This window comes from Lates calcarifer, linkage group LG2, assembly GCF_001640805.2.
Source record: "Lates calcarifer isolate ASB-BC8 linkage group LG2, TLL_Latcal_v3, whole genome shotgun sequence".
Taxonomy (NCBI): Eukaryota; Metazoa; Chordata; class Actinopteri; family Centropomidae; genus Lates; species Lates calcarifer.
This window is the reverse complement of record NC_066834.1, coordinates 22,028,072-22,047,422: the sequence shown is the minus strand read 5'-3', so window position 1 is coordinate 22,047,422 and position 19,351 is coordinate 22,028,072. Positions and strand designations below refer to the sequence as shown.

Here is a 19,351-nt window from a genome sequence, read left to right as displayed (position 1 = left end):
ACAGACTCGCATAATGATGTTGTTGACTGTGCTGTAACCATTTTAGTTAACTTAAGAGGTTTGTTAATCAGAAACAGCATTTCCAAAAAGCCAGCAACAGTGTCCGGGTGTGGCCAGATCTATTCGTCTTTTCTTTGGTGGCATGTGGTGAGTGGCCCCTCGCAGTGAACATGCTCGATAACCTGACAAAGGTCATTACCAGTGCCAATGTAACATAGAGTAATAGCAACTTTCTGTGAATACTATAAGCGATGAGTGATATTTTAATTCTCAGATTGTTTTATTTCAGTAACGCTAAATGCCTGAAAGAGGAGGGCTGTCAAGTTTTTCAGAGGAAAAAAGATGTTTTTTTCTTCTTTTCAGTCTTGTAAATCATATCACATTCCCACCCCAAGTTGGGAGCCAGTAACTTGGCTTATCATGGAGCAATAATACAATTTAATAAGGTTCTGATAGAAGCTAATGGTGATGCCTTTTTTCATTTGGCTTTGATGTAAACATGGAGTATTTCCCCACCAACACTCACTGGCAAAATTGCAATCACAGCGTCACTGATAACGAGAACATAATTCTTTGTGGTTGCAGAAAGCTGACAACATTTGTATCATGACCTCTTTTTTTGGAAAAGCTCCCTGTATCATCACTTGATAGACCTATCACACATCATCAGTCTGTTAATGAGAACAGCCCAGGCAGAGGCACTCACAGATGCCTATCGAGGGCAGAAAACAAAAAGAGAATGTAAGTAAATATGGACTGTAATTAGTATGACAAGGTTGAAAAAACAGATAACACACCGCAGCAGCCCGAAGGCCTCTTCTTTCACACATGCGCATGCACATGTACACTTGCACATGCACAGGACACACACAGACACTTGGCTAAACGCTCACACACACACTGGGAACAAATCAAATGTTTTAATCAGCTTGCTACAGCACATAATGAGGATCCACTAAGCCCCAGCTATCAGCTGCCATCGGCCACTTACTTGTGCCTTCAAAGAGCTGATTTTTCACTTCTTCTACAACCAGCTTAATACAGTAGCTATCAAGAGTGAACACAGTCTGTGCATGGGCAATAAAACCTGGAAAAGTGTTAGTGATGTTTCTGCAAGTGATATATATATGCAGTAAAGCAAGGAAGCAATTATGTGCAAGTGGACAAGACAGTGGAGCCTATGGGGAAAACGTGTGGGAGCTGAATACACCCTATTTGTCACCACTGTGATTTACATCATGGAAATACTAGAGAATGGTTGTCTAAAGTCTCCTCTCACAGGAAAGCGTATGATATGCTATGCCACAGCCCATAAATCTAACACTACATGCAGTGACCTTACATACCTTGCATAACCTGACTCACTCCTACACTAACAGATACTGTATCAGATTCATCTCTTGAGTGCACACACCTTGTGATGCAGCTGCAGCATGCACCTGGGCCAGCCACACCTGCTGCATAGCACAAGGCAATCACATGAATCAGTCAAGTCAGTTACAGCCAGACTAGTTTCCACAGAACTGCAGGTATGTAAAAATTCTTTCTCAGCCGTCCAGGTGTGCGAGTGTGTGTATGCATAAAGATGCACAGACTGTGTGCAGGTGGGCCTCCTGGTGCAGTATCTGGCCTCCTGGCATAGCTCTGACCTCTTTGAGGAGGACTCATGGCTCCAGTCCTCCAGCTGGATAAGCGATGACCTGAGAACTGGACAAACTGAGAGTCCTCCTGTCCTTGTCTTCTTCCTGCGTGTCTGCTGCAGTGTGCTCTGATTGGGGTACATGCCTCTTTTCATTTTACTTATGATTTCTTAGCTTGACTATTTTTCTGTTTTTTATAAACAGAAAAATAGTATATATATATAGTATATATTATATATATTTTTATATATTTATATTATTTTATTATTAGTATTTATTGTTTTATTTATTTATTTTTTTACAAATGTATACATGTTTACATGTGTTTGAGTAAATATTCATGTTTTATATATATATATATATATATATATATATGTGTGTGTGTGTGTGTGTGCGGTTTTATGTTTCCCTGTCTGCTTATATCATATCGTTATAAAATTACAGAGACATATACATACTTATTACCTTCAGTTTAACATTTAGAAAAATAAAGGTTTTTCATTTAAAGCTTGAATTTAAATTTAACAAAATAAACAGCAACCTTGTAAATGCATAAAATATAGAAATAACATATCCCCCGGCAATACACTGTCCAACAAAGTGTGGCTCAGACAGACACAGAAAAGCTTCAGCCCATCTTTGACAGAGGTTGCCATACATGTCAAACCTAAAGCGAGCTAACTCGAGCCTCTGTAGCAACATCCGGTGCAGCCTGCTGTAAAATAAATGACGTTGTTAGCTGCAGTCTCACAGGTGAAATGTGCTGCTGCTACAATTATTCTAATGCCAGAATGCCAGTGCTACCAAATGCTGCTGTCAACCCAGGGGTTTAATTAGTTTGGCACGTGTGCCACTTATAATCACCTGCCATTACCAGTTCTGGCTGCATCTGCTTACACGTCTGTCAGTGCCGGGCCGGCTCTGTATGTGTGTATAGGGTTGCGGGTGCGTGTGGGTGAGTGTATATTTTGGCAACAGAACACAGGCCTCAACCAACGTGAATTCTAGACACAAAGGGTTCATTGGCACAGTTGTCTGTAATACATATAAATTTCTATACACATATTTATGGGGAGAGGCAGAAATAAATCAAACAGCTGTCGTTTTTTAAGTTTATATTATAACGGACTACAGCCCGCACAATTATATTAGTGATACAGACTTGTCAGCCATCCATCTGTACAGATGCATTGTGAAAACAGAGGGGAGCAGGGCTTCATGGTGTCAGACTGCATTGTGAATAGAGCTACACCTCAGGCTGAATACATCACATTGTGATTTCATGAGAGCTGGAAGAGGAGAAAGACGAAAAAAACTTCAGGGCGGCTGGCGAATCTCAACCCAAAACAGGAGAAATGGAAGTTAAAAGTGAATCATTCACTCCCCCTGGCGTAGCAATGGCTACCTTTAGGGTTGGAGGAGGAGGAGGTGGAAAAAGAGGAGGAGGAGGAACAGGACGAGAAGAGGAGCCCCCTGGCTCTCACAGTCATGTGACCACTGAGCTCAATATCTGAAGGATGGACCTCAGGCTGTGTATTTAGCTATCAGGCCAGGAGCTCAAGCGCATGTGTGTGTACGTACATGGGGCTCTATACATTTGTGTGTATTGTACGTGTGTGTGTGTGTGTGTACAGCAGAGCATGTGCAGACATTCCCACTGACAAAACCAGGGACTCAGACTCCAGATTCACCTATGTCTGCTGCAATACAATAGCTCTAAGTATCCCTATTATTTTCAGAAAGTTCCCATTTAGCACTAAACCAAGGCTTCAATATTGTGCCGCCTCAAAAACATCTGTCGGGACTTGTGTGGCTACACTAATTACAAATATCTGCAGTAATCCGGCGCCGATAAGAGAGTCATTACTCCACCAGACATTTATCACTATGGGATTGATGACCCATTTCAGAAGCAGCCTTTGTACGGGGAAGTGAAATCGCTGATATCCCTTTTATCCTACATCGCTGCTGAAGCCATCCATTCGTCAGGAGGCAAGCTAGTTAGAATTGTAATTAACAGCTATGGACTTTGGCCTTAATAGAATTTTTGCGGGAAACTGCAGATTGACGTAGGAGGGGATGATGGGGGAGTTTTACTGTGTTTTTCTTTTCTTACTAATTGCCATTTGGAGTGGCTGTCTGTCGAGAAGAGCTCTACACTCTGTCAAGAAAGTGCCACAGCAGCACTCCAGTTTCTCCAAATGCAGAATTTCTGTACATTTGTAAATATGTAAGCATAGCCATTTAGAGATATGCATGCAGAAGCACAAGGCTTCAGTGCAATAATCTGTCACAAACCCAAATGCACATTCATAGGTCAAACATAAAATATGCGCTTCCCTGCTCAAATACATAAGTTATGGGTTTCCTCTGACTCTTTTTCATTCTCAAACTCACTCACACACCCACCCAACTACACACACACACACAGAGTGGAGCAGCAGATGATCACAGTAGGTAAGGACTAAAGGTCTGGCCACCTGCCGGCCACGTCCCGTCTCTGTAGCGGTAATGAACAGAGACAGCTTGGGGACCGCCCTGCGAGCTTGTCCCCCCTCCCAGTCTCCCTGCTTCGGGGCAGAGCTAGGGGCCCTGGGGTGACAGGGACGCCAGAGATGTTCCCCACACTGACAGGCAGGTCTTACCTGGCCAACCCGCTGTACACATTGTCCCAGCAACACACACACACACACACACACACACACACACGCGCGCACTGGGATAAACGTGGAGATACACAAAGATGTGCACATGTGAGTGCCGCATATACGTGCACACTGTAACTGTTCACATGTGTTAATGTACCCACGCATATGCACAAATTGAAGAATACACATACACACACACGCTGACCTGGTGTAATTCCTCCAGCACACGGCTGGTGACAGGAGCAGCTGCGGCCGCTACGGCAGACAGATGAAATTTTCATAACTATCTCCTCCAACTTCCATCCTCACCTTCAGGATAATTTATGACCTGCCTGCCAGCCTTGAAGAGACAATATGCTAGCTATGAAATGAAGTGTTCCAGTGGTGTAGGTTATAATTAACAAAGGAGGAGAGAAAGATGTGTGTATAAGAGGTAGGAAGGGTGGAGGTGGGGGGGGGCCCAGGTGGGGTGGTTGTGGTACACAGAGAAAAAAAGGGGAAGGATGGAGCATGTGGTGTGCATGCATGTATAATATGCATGTGTGTGCTTAAGCACCACACATATTGACAGAGACACCATCCACGAGCCCAGCACAGAAAACAAGTACGTGTAACAAACCGTACACAAAACACGATGTGAAACTTTACAAGCATCTGATATGCAGATTGTCTGTATATTTACTGAAGCCTACACTTCCCATAATTCTGTCACTGTTCCCCTTGTGCTCATTAGCTCACTTACCACACAAAAACACATGTACAATATTTCAGCGTAGGAATCCTAAATTGGTACAGTTTAAACTTAACATCTTAAGGAGAACTGCTATCCCAGAACAAACAGGATTTAGAAGAGATAAACTGCAATGACAGTGTTTTTGGTGAGCACAACCTCCGTCGCCCTATAATGCTATGTTCTCGCTGTTTGTTTCACATGCCTGCCACACATCCTCACCCAATCATGCTCTATCAGCTTTCTGGGATGTTGGGTTTGACCAGAAGGAATGTCCTGGTTTTCCCGACTACCAGTAAAACAGGCCCAAACCCATTCCCTCCCCCCTCCTCTCCTTTACCACATTGTCTTTTCCAAACACAAATCTTGTTTCCATATTAAAAAAAGCAGCGTTTAATGGGGCAACTGTCTCTGCAACAAGTGTGTTTAAATGTCTGTGGGACTTTTAATGACATTTTTTAACTCTCTCTTTCTCCTTTTCAGTGCCACACTTCATTGCCAAGCTCTTACTGTGAAATGCGTAATTATGAAATGGCTGTTTCCATTAAACCCTGTAAGCAATTTAATGCAGTTGTGACTCAGTCAAGGGTAAGTGAAGACATTTAACAAAGAGAGTGTGATACTGATCTCTGCCAGTTGCGATCCTTCCATTCCCACACCTAACCACAGAACGAGAGAAAGCATGTACCTCAACGGCTACCAGGCAAGCTAGAAGTAAGAGTATATTTACATGGCTAGAATTTGTTTGTACAGTGTATAGAAGGTAAAGAAATGACATCATCAGTCATCTTATTCACAGTATATCCCTGTAAGAATAAAGCACACACTGATGTACTTTCCAGCCTGGGAGCTAACCAGGATGGGAGGACGATTACTACGGCAACAGCAGCTGTGAGGTTCTGCTGAGGTCAGGACATGTCATGCATAACTGAGTGATTGCTAAACAGGGGTGGGTGCATGAGAGAAGAATTCATAATTTACAATCAAGCACACACAAACATACACCTCACAAACACCCAGGCCACAGGCGATCTCGCTGCACGCATGTAACCGGTCTCAGGGACCACACAGACATGTTTTAGATAAAGACAGACAAATTAGACGACAGTGTCTTAGGCTAACCACTGCGCTTGCGCTAATTACAGGCTGGCCGGCGATGAAAGAGACAGATGACATGTCCTTATTTGTTTTCTCCTCCAGCGCCCTGAACCACGTAAACACAGTGATGCAGATGACGGCAAAAGTAGATGGTACAAAGAGAAAAGACACACAGACAAACGAGACAGGGAACATGGCTGTGAGATGAGAAGTCCGCCCACCACACACAGGTGTTTGCCCACCATCGCAGCGAACAAACCCCTGAGGTAAAGAGAAAACAAGGGCGCAGCCAGCAAAAGTTTTGGCTGGCAACTGATGCCAAGGAAAACAGACTGAGCTAGCCCTCTCTGTTCTGCTTGCAAAACAGGACTGCTGTTGTGGGGGTGATGTAGGAGGCAAATGTGGGGCTGCTGTCTGGGAGATCTGATTAACCTGTCACCTCGAGTTGCAACTTACATCACACAGGCCTGGTTGACAACATGCCCGGACCGACCTGCCGCCAACCAGAATGTTGGTTTATGATTCCAGCTCACCCATACTAATTAAACCTACTTATTAACAGCTTGATGTCACTGTATCTTAACTGTACTCCACAAACCCTGTTTCCCAAACCCATTTGCATAAGAGTCAGACAGATTCCACACAATGAAAGAAAGTCATGGAATGATACTGTGCCTACATTCTAAAATTTCAGAAACCCCTCCCAGTCACTTGTGCAATGACAGCTGAACAGATGACATCACTACAGATCTGTGGGAACCTGTACCCAGCAAACCTTGGACTGTATAAAGAGAGCGAGTTGTTTATGGCAGGACAGCAATCCCTGCAGTGTGGCACCTCCATTTCTAACCCTTTAAGGAGCTCATTGGCCACATTAGACACATTAGATCTTTATTGTGGACACGACACTGACAATCTTTCCAACTCCCATCTGGGACAGGGGACCTCCATTGTCTCCTAACTCCCTGCCCCACCCCAGTTAAGGAATTGGGGCGGGGTCTGTCAGTGATAACACAAAAGAAATGTCACCACTCCTGGAATGAAGTGCCAGCCAACGAAGGTCTCTCTCCTCTTTTTTCTGTGTCACTATGTGTCTCCACAGGGTGCAACTGGTAGCTGACAACACTGGCGGGGGTCATTCCTGGCTGGGCACAGCTTCAACCTCAGCTCAGTGGCCCCCGCTGGCCCCCAGTGACCCTTGGTTTTGATGACAGACTGGGCCTTTTGTGTAGCAGTGCTCTGTCCAGGTGAGGACAAGAGAGGATGACAATGGCAGGAAACATAAAGCTGACGGAGGCTGGGAGACGGCTCTCTGGGGTCATGGGTCAAGCTGGACAGCTGAGTGATGAGTGCAGCTGCGGACACGTGGACCTCCTTCCCTGTCCTTTAGCTCTGCTCGCCATGTCAGCTGATGTTGCCTTTGTCTCGGGATAAAGACCTCACTCATTCTCAACAAGCTGAAGAAAAGTAATAAACACAGGCAACAGATGTACTACGCCAGAGATTCCAAGTGTACAGCTATTATAGTGACACCATAACCTGTGCAGTGTGGGTCAACTACTTGTCTTTTCAAAGGGTGACTGGAATGGAACTATATAATAAAAGGACATTTGCCTGTAATTAATATATATTATATATATATATATATATATATATATATATATATATAGTTGCCATTTTAAATTGAACTAGATGCTGTCCTTGTAGTGAACATAAAATCTGAAAATATATCAAGCCTTACAAGTTCTCATCCTTGAAAGAGAAAAAGCCTTGCACAACTTTATTTGTGTTGTCCAATATCATCCCACTGCTGCCAAAATTTGCTGGCTCTTCCTTGTCACTTGGTTTAAACCCAAAATGCTGCAAAATTGCAGCAGTTTAACTCTTTTCAGTAACAAACTCCTCATGTTTGCACTATGATGACGACTATTTTCAAGCTTGTTATGTATTACCACCCAAGCCTTTTAAAAAAAATAAACAACTAAGTACCTCCAAACTACAGCGATACACACATCCTGAGCTGTCCAACTGTTCCTGATGCCAAAGGTCAATGGCTGCCTTCTCTCCTACAGGCCCACTCTGAGAAATGGGAGGACAGATTTTGCCAAGTCAGGCACAAACCCTGTTTTGAGTCATAAACACCTCAGCCCGTCTCTCCTCCTTTTCTCCTCCACAGAGGTGAGTTGGGTTTGCACTCTGTTAATCTTTCACTACAGGCCTGCTCGCTTTTACACTGGCCCGCTGGAGAACAGAAGAGTGGAATGAAAAGAGGGGTAGTAAAGGACAAGAGTGGATAAAAGAGCAGGAAGAAAAAGCCATAGAGAGGGCCAGATGGGCACCTTCACAGTCCATTTATCAAACCCAATGTGGCCCTCCCCTCCCCTCCCTGCTGCTCTCATGTCCTAAACCCCCATGTAATTCTGTAATGATTTTCATTATCATATAATGACCTTACAAAGCCTACAGCAGTTTGCATGGTCAGTACAAAACTCGCAGCTGTTCCCTTCAGAGTTTGCTCGCTGGCTGTGACAAAGCCTTTTTAAAATCTTTTTTGTGTTGGTCAGAGCAGTGACCTCTAGGTTCTGGAAGGTCAGCAAGAGGTCAACTTATCCTCGAGGTTCAAAGGTAGCCGTACTGTAAGCATACAGATTCAAGGTAGCATCGCACCAAGTAACTACTGTATACTAGTATGTTAAAATATATGAAATGGGATCTTTGCATTTTCAAAACCTAAAAATTCCAGTACCAAGTGTTTTGAGTCTCTATAGTTCTGCTGCCACCAGGATATGTCATTTCCTGTCTTAATAGGCCTTCTCCCTGGAGGTTGTACCTCTTACACTTCAATCTGCACTTCCTGTGTGGCATACTCACCTTCTCTACTATGGTACAGTCACCCACCCACATAATAATCCATCTATTTCCAGAGTACTCACGGGGCATTTACCAAAGGGACACGGAGGGCAGCATCTATCAAAGAATTCACCGTGTGCATCAGGAAAACCCAGTTACCAGAAAAGCTCATAAGAATAAAAAAGCTCTCATAACTTTGTTGGCTCAGAGTGAATGAATGGACTGCGTCTGCTAGCGGGGCAAGCTGCGGCATCACTCACTCTGAGTGCCTATAAGTCACTGGTGAAGAACCACTGGTCACCGGGTCCAATTTCTCTTTCTCTCCCTCTTGCTAGTGCTAAAAATGCCCTGGAGGCAGAAAAAGGCAGCTAGCAGGCCCGCGTTCCGGCGCACAGAGCGTTGCTTTAACTGGTGTTTAAGAAACAAAAGTCAGCGAGAAACTTAATCAATCAATGCTGGTTGTTTATGTTTATGTGCCTCTCGCAAGAGTCATCAATCATGCTTTTTTCTCCCTTTTTTCCATCCTTTTGCAAGCATTATGTGCTGAATGGAAACCATGGAAACAAAAGGCAGTATTATGATAAAAGCTTGCCTGTTGCATATTGTGTGGAAACCTAATTAGGATGCCCAATGAAAAAAAAAAGCAGCAAAATGAATCAGCAAATTAATTTCAGAAGTCCTATTTTGGTGAGTGCTTTTATAAAAATAAATGAAGGTTTGCATACATCTGACTGAAGTGAACTAGTCCCCCACCCCACCCCCCATGTGTCTGACTCTGTGATATACTGTATCTTTAATTCAAAATAATGACTTTGTCTCTAAGCAGTATGGCATAAAGAAATACAAACTTTTTCTTTCTCCAAAAAGATTGAGCAAAGAAACACTCAACTCTGATCAGACAGAAATCTCATGTCACCACTGGTACGTCCCACTTAACATTGCACATAGCCATGTGTTTAGTTTTGTGTAAATGCTATCTGTTGACAGCCACTTGACAGGGTGACCCCTGGAGTTTTTGTAAGTGAGGGCAGTGGGGGTTAGGGGTAGACATTTAATGTGTGTAAAGGGGAGAGGAGGTATCAGGAGCAGCTGGAGTTCAAACATATTGTGTGGGATGCTTGCCCTCCACCAAAACTAATCTAATCAGTCTTTCACTGCTGATAGAGTAAACGTCTGTCTGCCCAACCGACAAGGACTGAGCATTTCCTGTCCTGGTCTGTGATACTAGTTGTCAGGACCTTAAGGTGGGCTGAGCAAAGTCTAGGGTTAGACATGGTTAGTAGGTGGTAACATTGCATTGTGGGTGGTGGGGGAACCAGGATGATTGGGGGGGCTGTGCTGATGTTTGGTTGGGGGGGGTGAGGGGGGGTTGGCGAGATGGTTTCTAGCTTTCAGCACCTGAGGCTGGAATGCACTATCAGTGCAGGCCCTACATCAGAGTTGTGAGGCGGTGGGCGTCAACACAGCAAAGCAAGGTGTGTGGAAACAGCCTGTTTACAAGGCTCATCTGGATGGGGAACAGCTAAGGGTCAACTAGAGGGGACAGCTCAAAACAGACGGGCCATGGAAAGATGAGGGCAGGAACACTGCAGGAAGTTAACATATATCTATCTATAAGACAAGACGCTGCTTTCAGGAATTTCTAGTCTGTGGATTCTGCCTCGGGCACTTTTGCTTTCTCTTGGCTCTGGATCATGTCTGGTCCAAAGTTGTGTGTGTTTGTGTTTGTGTGTGACATTAAGGTCAAATCTGTCGATAGAGACAATGAAGCAGTGAAACATATGCGCAGGTCTAGTGTTCACATGCATGCCAGTATTTGTGTCTGTCCTTCCTAGCACGGAGGAGGAGAGTGACTGAGAGAATGAACAGCTAAAATAACACTGTGCTGTGTGTGTGTGAGGCCTGTCTTTATCTGAATGAATGGTCAGTGTTCTAATCCCTGCGCTCTCTTCTGCCCTTATCTGGAAGGAAGGAAGTGACTGCGCTTATCCAAGACACACGTGTCGTTGTGATAGCTGTGATAGCTGCCAGGCCCGAGGACCACAAACAAACACCAACTACACCACTGGATATCTGCAGAATTCACATCAGCTCTTTGGAAGGAATCATTGTCAACACACACTGAATAAAAGAATGACTAATGTGATGATTCCTGATTATTTTGTTTCTTGATGTGATTACAGCTATTAGCCCTATCAGTTTCTTGTTTCAGTAAGGCTGGCACAAGAAGCAACAAATGTTACTATCATTCACACAACAACTCCTGTACTTAAGAGTAAAATGGACACTTGGTTGTAACATGTAGCAACCCATGCAACATGTGTGCAATAAAATTTGGCTGTATCCCATGTTCACTAAATATTTGTCTCTATTATTAACTGGGTATTGAGGTCTATGTGATCTGTTCACATTTTAGGTGTTGACCCTTCACCCCTATGAAATCAGAGAGGTTAATCATATGGTTTCACTTGATACAGCCCACAGCAAAAGGTATGAATATGTGTCTTTGTTTAAAAAACAAAAAACAGGGCAATTTTATAAAAGATCTGATATATTAGACAGAACAATTCATTTTCTAACTGGAGTGAAACTTAAACTTGTGAATATGAGAGTGTGCTCCTGCTTCAAAGCATTCTTACTTTTCCTGTCTCGCACATCTGTCTGAGATTTATCTTTCAAAGTCCAGTGGAGGGAACAAAGTTGGCGGTACATTGTGTTACCTGTCTCTCCATGTCTGTCTTTGCTGGTGTCTGTCTGTCAAGGCAGACAGCAGGGTTTCTGCCATCTCCCTTCGTCCCTCCCCGGCTCTGCCCTCCTCCTCTACCGTAGCCAGGAAGAGCATCGTCTGAAAAAAAGAAGGAGAAAATAGATGCATCATGTAGAGCTAAAATGAAAAGATGGGTCATTCCACAACACTCAACTTTGCCTTCATTTACTGTAACTTCCTTTTGCAAAAAGAGAACTGCTTTCTTAAAACAGTGGCTAAAACGATATTGGTTGTTGTACCTCCCACTACATACTGGAGTAAAAGACTATATGAATACTATTTGGCTCTATTAAATCTTCCCCTAAATATTAAACTGCATGGAATTGAGGGGAAAGACTACCTGAAGCAATTCCCTCCATCACTGAGCTTCTATCCTCTGTTTAGAAATTACACAGCTCTGAGTCAAGACTCCATTATAACATCCCTGGGACGGCGACATACAGTAAGTCTAGTATAAAGTCAGTTTCACATCAGAGGATGGGCAAATTACACCCAATATTAGAGTGTGAGTCAATTAATCACGTCCTGCACAGCACAGTGTAATGTGTGAGTATCCCCCTGTTGAACATGAATTACAGGCCGGCTTAAAGTGTGACGTGGCACATCAGTGCTAATCTGAGACATCCCGGCAAACCTTCGCCTCCAAGTCCTCCGCAGCCTCTAAGCTGGTTGAGAGGGAGTCAAATGAAAAAGGATCTGGCAGCCCAAATTAAATGCAGTGCTGTCAGCCACGCTCAAATCCCTCTTTCCCCTCACCGTCTCTCTCTTCTTCTCTACCCTTCACAAACTCTCTCTCTCTCTCTGTGAATATCCTTAAATGTCTTCCCCCTGCCCCCCCTCTCCTCCTTCTCCTAGTCTCTGAGAAGTGATGGATCTGTAACTCTGACTGACTCTGACGCCTTGTTAAGAACAGTCTCTTCCTGTCACATCCACCAGTCAAGCGCGTTCATTTTTTCCCATTAACAGTCACTCGCCTCCCCAGTCATCCAACCCTCTTTTCAAAAAACCCACAATGTAAGGGAACCTTTCATTTCTTCTCCTCTCCCCCTTTTTTTAATCCCTTTCTGACAATCCACCTGTCTGTCTTAATTCATGTGAAGATAGGTTTGATTGTCTGCGCGCGTGTTTCCGGGGGAGAGGAGTGTGATTTGCCGACAGAGTAATATGCTTACTTCCTCCACACCACACAGGACAGGTGTCAAAACACGTGGCAGTGTGTGACTGATTACACCTGACTCTGAGGAGACACCAAAGATTATGGTGACCAGGAGGAAGCAGGGACGGCTGTACTGCCTATGGAAACTGTACCTTTCGGTTTGGATCAAACCCTGTCCTACCCGGGATGAATGACAGGCTAAGAAAGTGCCAGAAAGTGCATTCAGACTGTATCACCATCTCAGCTGGTAGACATCATGTTGCCATGCTGGCTGTGTAAGCTCAATTTCAGTGGTTCAAGTGCAGTGCTGAAGAGCAAGTGATTCGTAGTTGATCTAAAACCTGCTCTGACGTACTTCTGAGCCAGCTGCAGCTCTTCTTAAAGATGGCCTGGGAACAGACTGAGTGGCAAGAAAGGCAAGACAGTGTAGTCCAATGAGGTCAGCAGTGCTAAAACTAAACTTAAATGTAGCCAGTAAAATAATAATTCACTAAATTAAAAAGGTAAACCATCATATCTGTGCACCTTGTTGTGTGTTAAAGCTGATAAACTGATGGCCAAAATGACTCAACAAGGTTTTTGTCCCGATGGTGATGATGGAAGTCACCAAAACAGATCCCAAAACACTGAGGTCTGTTCACCTCCTCTTCCATTAAACACACAGATGACAACTTGTGCTCTGATGGAGTGTGTGTGCATTTGTGGCTGTGTATGCGAAGGCCTCTTTTTATGTTTGTTCTCTGCAAATTTCTGAGAAGATGGGTGTGCCTCTAATACCGTGAATGTGTGTTACCAAACCTCCTATCCATGAAAAAGTGTGCATGAGTGTTTGCATGCCAGAGTGTGTGTATGTGTGTGTGTGTGTGTGTGTGGTGTGTGTGTGTGTGTATGATCTCGTGTTTAGAAAACCCGGTGCTGAGAGAGGCCTTCAGGTTTAGCCCCAGGCTGATCCCCAGGCCATTTAGACACCCTGCTGGTTGTTTACTGGTCAAGCCCGGCCTCAGTCGGCTGTGGTCAGACCACAGCTCTTTGTCTCTGGGCATGTGTTAGGCACTAATCAGCCCCCTCTTTCCTCCTGTTTACCCCTTGATGACAGTAGCTGTCCTCAGCCACCACCTCTCTCAACCTGATGCTGACCACAGATGTCCCCCTGACCTAGGCCACATCCCGAGGTGAACGAGAGGACAAGGAGGACCTGGGTACCCCCATCCCTGGTCCCCAGACCCCAAACTCAACCTTGTCTATTTTACTACAGATAGGCATAAACATTTCCGGGCCCTGTGCAGAAGCAGGGAAGGTAAACAAACACACAACTAGGCTTAGGTGATATTTCAGTTGGTGGAGAGCTGGAGTGATGATAGCGATCCAAACGAAGGCTGGCTGGAGGGCAGCCTGGGGCGGCTCACTAACACCTCAAGCCAGGACTGTATCTTAACACCAACAAGCATCTGTCTATTCTATCACATAACAACATGTCACTCATTCAACACAGAATAATAGAATAGCAAGATTTTTGCTGCACACAGTGCAATATGATGTGCACCACTTGAAACTTCATATAATAGCTGACACAGGTCACATAACAGCTAAAAAGCAAGCGTTCAAAGGGAGGAAGGGTAAAAAAAGATGCATGCAAAACTAAAGGTTTACACTCCATAAAACAGAGCTACTAGCTGACCACCAGAGCGTCTGAGAAACTGTTAACACCCCATGAAATGTCTTAGCTGACTTTAGACCAGTACTTTCAGGGGACCCAGAGCACTCTTAAGCTCGCTGGCACTCTCTTATATAGGAAACCTTTTACGTCTGCAGGCCACAAACGCTTACAAATCCCCAAATTTACCTCTCTTATTAACTATTTCAACTGACAGGGGTGATTTCTAGACCAGAATAGACTATCCAAATGACAGATGGTTCCCTAAAAAAGGTAGGTGGTAAACAAACTCACCAATAAGCCGGTGGCTGATGTTAATTTGTCACCATGGTGCCTCCCCTCCTATAGTAAGTGCACCTCTGTCTGTCAGACTGGCAACCTCCACGCCTGTCTCCCTGCCACTGGCATATTTAAGAGGCCCAGCAACAGGCCAGCAGACTCCCCTGTCTGTCTGTGTGCCAACACGTCTGCGTGCCCATATGGAGGCAGGCATGGCTCTAACCAGTAATCTATTCTATTGTTGGTGACTGTTGAGCCACCACTGGGGCCTTTAACTCATAGTAATAGCATGCAAGAAGTTAAAACCTCCACCAAAAGTTCAATATCAAAAATTACATTTACTGCATCAAGGAGCCAATCTAATCAAGACTGACTTATGCTACAGTGAGTGAGCTGCATTTTGGGAAAAAAATACCTTTCAGCTGCAGAAGGGACTGTTAACCCTCTGGCAATAGACCAACTGTATGATATGGAGCTAAAGTCAAATGGACTTTGCAATACAGTACAGGAATCCTTCGTAAAATCTAAACCTAACCTTAAAAAATCTTCCACTAGCAGCCTTTACTCGTATTTATTAAGCAGATAATTCAGATTTAAGATTTCATGCTCTGACATCTGGAAAAAATAAAATGTTTCTGTTTTATTAATGCTGGTAATTACCAGATAGTTGCTGAAGTCTTCAAGATCAGTGGGGCTTCAACTTGGTCACCAGGACAATGACTCAGAGTTTTGCCTGGTTTTTGTTTCAGCCATCAGCTACAAGGCCGAGTAACACCTGAGAATAATAAGAGCTGAATGATTTTGGGAAATACTCTAATATCCCAAAATCACATTTTCAGACCACAGCAATTAGATTAGATTTGTAAGATGAATGATGTATGCCTTGTTTAACACAACCTGTTGTCATTCCTCCCTATATGGCTACCACATTAACAACGTGTCTCACACTTTAAGGTTCAACCCTATTCTCCACATCTCCAGACACTCCACTGACGTTTGCCACAGTTTAAGCACAGCTGCTCTGACATCTGATTTCATAGGCCTTAGGAGTGAGAGTTTGGCAGACTCTTAGCTGTCTCCATCCCTCTCTCCCCTCTAATACAAGAAACCAATATCACTTTGACCGCTGGTGGAAAAAGGCATCAGGCACCTTGCTCGGGGTAATGGATAGCTTCTGCTCACTGATATAAACAACTGGGGAGCTGTGATCCTGCCAGGGCCAGTTCCAGACTGGACAAGGGATCTGTGTGTGTTTGCTGCATGCCACTGCTGAGTTACTTTGCTCTTGGGGAGGGAGCACTTGGAGGGTTGTGGAGGGCGGGGGGCTCTCCACCGGTGGAAAAATTATATTAGCCCAGGAAGAAATAAGCCCAGACCACATTCACTTTTCTGTGACATCACACTTTAACTCATAAACTGTGTGTGTGTGAGTGTGTGTGTGTTTTTTCCTTGCCGTCTGCCTGCTGTCACATGATTACAGATGGCTCAAAATTGAGGCATATCTGAAATTAAATTTGCTCAGTTTCCATTACGTAAGATTGGGTTGATAACGTGTGTGTGCGTGTGCGCCGTGTGTATGTGCGTGTGTGCACGTGCATGCATGCATGCAGGTGGGAAAGAGTGAAGGGTGTCAACATTGGTCAGGGTTGTCTTCCAGACTTTGAAGCCCCACAACCTTTGATATTATCAGAGAGGAAACGGGGGGGGGGAAATGAGAGAAGCAAGTTCTATAAAAATGTTCTTTCAAAGAAGTATTTTCTTTATATGTGCATGTGTGTCTGTCTTTTGAATTATCTGTGCAACTCTGAACAGTTCTTACAACTGAAACTTACAGAGCACTGACTTCAAGGGACCTTTCAAAAAGGTTTGTTGCAACTCTTCCTTTCAGTTACTCCAAAAAGTCATTTTACTCCTAATCTTATTAACTTCAAAGTAATTAAACCTGGCATATTTTTCCTTGTAGTTTCCTTATATCCTCATTAGTACCATTAGTGATGGGTGCCGAAATACTGCCCTGTAAATTTGTAAGAGAAATAGTAGATTTAAAAATTTCTGGAAAGATCTCTTAAAGGATTTTTCTTTTCAAAGTCTATGTTGATGTTTATGTGATAACAGAAGATACTTCACATTTCTACATCTAGAGATCCCTAATTTTACTCTGTGTGTGTGCATTTGTGTGTGGGTGTGTTAATGTGTTCTCGCGATCTCCGTGGTGATAGAAACCAAGGCCTTTCTGCCCGATTGACCCTTGCAAGGTTGTGGGCACCATCAATTATGTCAGCCAGTAAAATGGGCTTTGCTACGCACAGCAGATTATATGGAGTGTAAAACATTAGAAAAATGTGTCTGAAACATCAGAGTAACATGTTTGAAGTGACAAAGGGTTGGGGGGTGGAGGGGGAACCTCCCAAAAAGGGAAGACCCCTGACAAGTGATTTTGTTTGAAGGCATTGTAACACACTCAAGTGGGCAGGGATGCTTTCTATGGCCCCTACGGCAGTCCATCTTCTGGGCAGAATAAAAGCGGGATGGAAGGACATATGCTTTCCACGGGGTCAAATGAAGCAGAACTCACAGGCTTTTGTGGTGCTCCCTTTTGGTGGCAAGAAGAAAAGGAAAATCTGTTGTCGGGTCGTAGTCCAGTGGGCCCACAAATATCACATATAAATTCGCAGGCCTGTTTCTTGCAAGGCTTTTGTCTCTGTCTCATGATAAGGAGTGTGGATCCAGTTGGCCTTAATGGCTAAACCACATAGTTCTTCGTCTGAATGAGCTCTCCAGCAGGCTGGGACAAGGGACACACACACACACACACACACACACTTGTACAAACTCCTCACTGGCCTGGCAAGAATGCATCATCCATCCATCACAAGAAAGCTTTGAGAGGCGCTTTGACTAATTCAGGACAATGAAGACAGAGCTGGACAGAGATGTTTGCGATGAGCGCGACACTAAAGCACCCTCTGCTCTGTTAAAACTCCCTTTCTCTCTTTCAGTATATGAAAGCTGAGTCTAGATTCTTGCTAGATAGCAGATTGTGATCAGCACCTCACTCTCCTGCCAGAAAAAAGCTTTTTGCTGACTGGGGCCAAAGCCAGCCTTACTAAGCCCCGGAGTTACAGTGTTACACACACTGCACCATACTTCAGGTCTTCAAAAAATGCTAAACCAATAAAAAGGGTTTCCATCCATCTAGACACGCTCGCATATAGCAGTTCTGTTTCTGGGGGTGGGTTGCCTGCAGGGGCTCAAATGCACAGCTAACAAAGTTTTGATTGACTACAAAAAATCTTAAGTGTAGTGATTCTCTCAATCTTTGCATCTAGCTGAGGGCCGCTGTAGTGAAACTAAACAAGACCTGTTATACAGTATGTCTAGTCTGACATCAAATGTCAATTACATATGGAGGAAGACTGTGTCTAAAGTAGGACAGATTAAGATCTCCATAACTGCAGATTCCTTCCATAAAAATACTATATGCCTTACTAAGGACCATAAGGTCTATGTGGTATCAGTGCCAGACAAACCTTGAGTTGATGGATAAGCATGACCTAGCATTTTTACATTAGTTTTATTTGTTTGTGATATTATTCCAGGTTATGTGCACTCTATTCAATTGATTTCTTTATTTACATAGTGCCAAATCATAATATACATTAAATCAAGGTAGTACAACTAAAATCCAGCATTTACTTGCTTAATTTAACACTAAGGTTTGGTGATAATCAATATATTCTCTGTTGCATCATTCTACTTTAAATCCCAGTCCTGATAATTCAAAGCAACACAAAAACAGGGGTGTGTTTCATCTGCTGCTTCCCTATAGATAGAGACTGGCAGCCCTGTTGCCTTATACAATTCTTTCCACACTACATGGCTATACAATAACAGACAATGGCACACACCATGAAACAGTAACATATAACTGGATTATGGACTCACATACTCTATAAAATTCTGTCTACTTCAATCTGGCGAAGACGTCAAAGGCACTAGCAGTTTTTACATTTAACACAGTATGTTCAACACAAACCGTGTATGCTCTGAGAAGAATTCCAGAGTATAACAATATAATCTAATAAATTACATGGAATTAAAAGTGAATTAACGTCATTTCAGATTGAGTTACATCTTGTGCCTGATAACTGTAATGAATCAAAAAAAACCTAAATTGCGTTGTATCTTGACATCAGAAAGCAGTCACATTCAAGCTTCTTTTCATAACATTTATGTTCACTTATCATTTGTATTCTAGGTTTAATCTTTCAACAAAGTAGCCCCTAATTGTAATGCTTTGTTGCATGCTGAAACTTTGGATCAGCATTTGAACAAAGCCCCTGAGGACTTAGTATCTTACCATGATGGAAAAAATGTGATTAATTACCTATTTCAATTGACTTTGATTAAAGGCACAAAAGAAAAAGAAAAAAAGTCTTTATTTCAATAGGGCTAAACCTAATAATATATGATGCTGATGCTGTTATTACTGGCTATCTGCTGGTCAAAACTAGGAAAAGAGATATGTT

At 43.5% G+C, this 19,351-nt stretch overlaps 1 protein-coding gene across 2 annotated transcripts in view; it reads right to left on the bottom strand.

Annotated features, from left to right (window-relative positions):
- The window catches only part of fto (FTO alpha-ketoglutarate dependent dioxygenase), a 117,546-nt gene that overhangs the window by 51,847 nt on the left and 46,348 nt on the right, over positions 1 to 19,351 (bottom strand). For both annotated transcript variants that reach the window (XM_018666888.2, XM_051076954.1), the window contains exon 8: positions 11,687 to 11,811. In XM_018666888.2, coding sequence (XP_018522404.1) covers positions 11,687 to 11,811 — 125 coding nt within the window. The remainder of the gene's footprint in view (positions 1 to 11,686; positions 11,812 to 19,351) is intronic.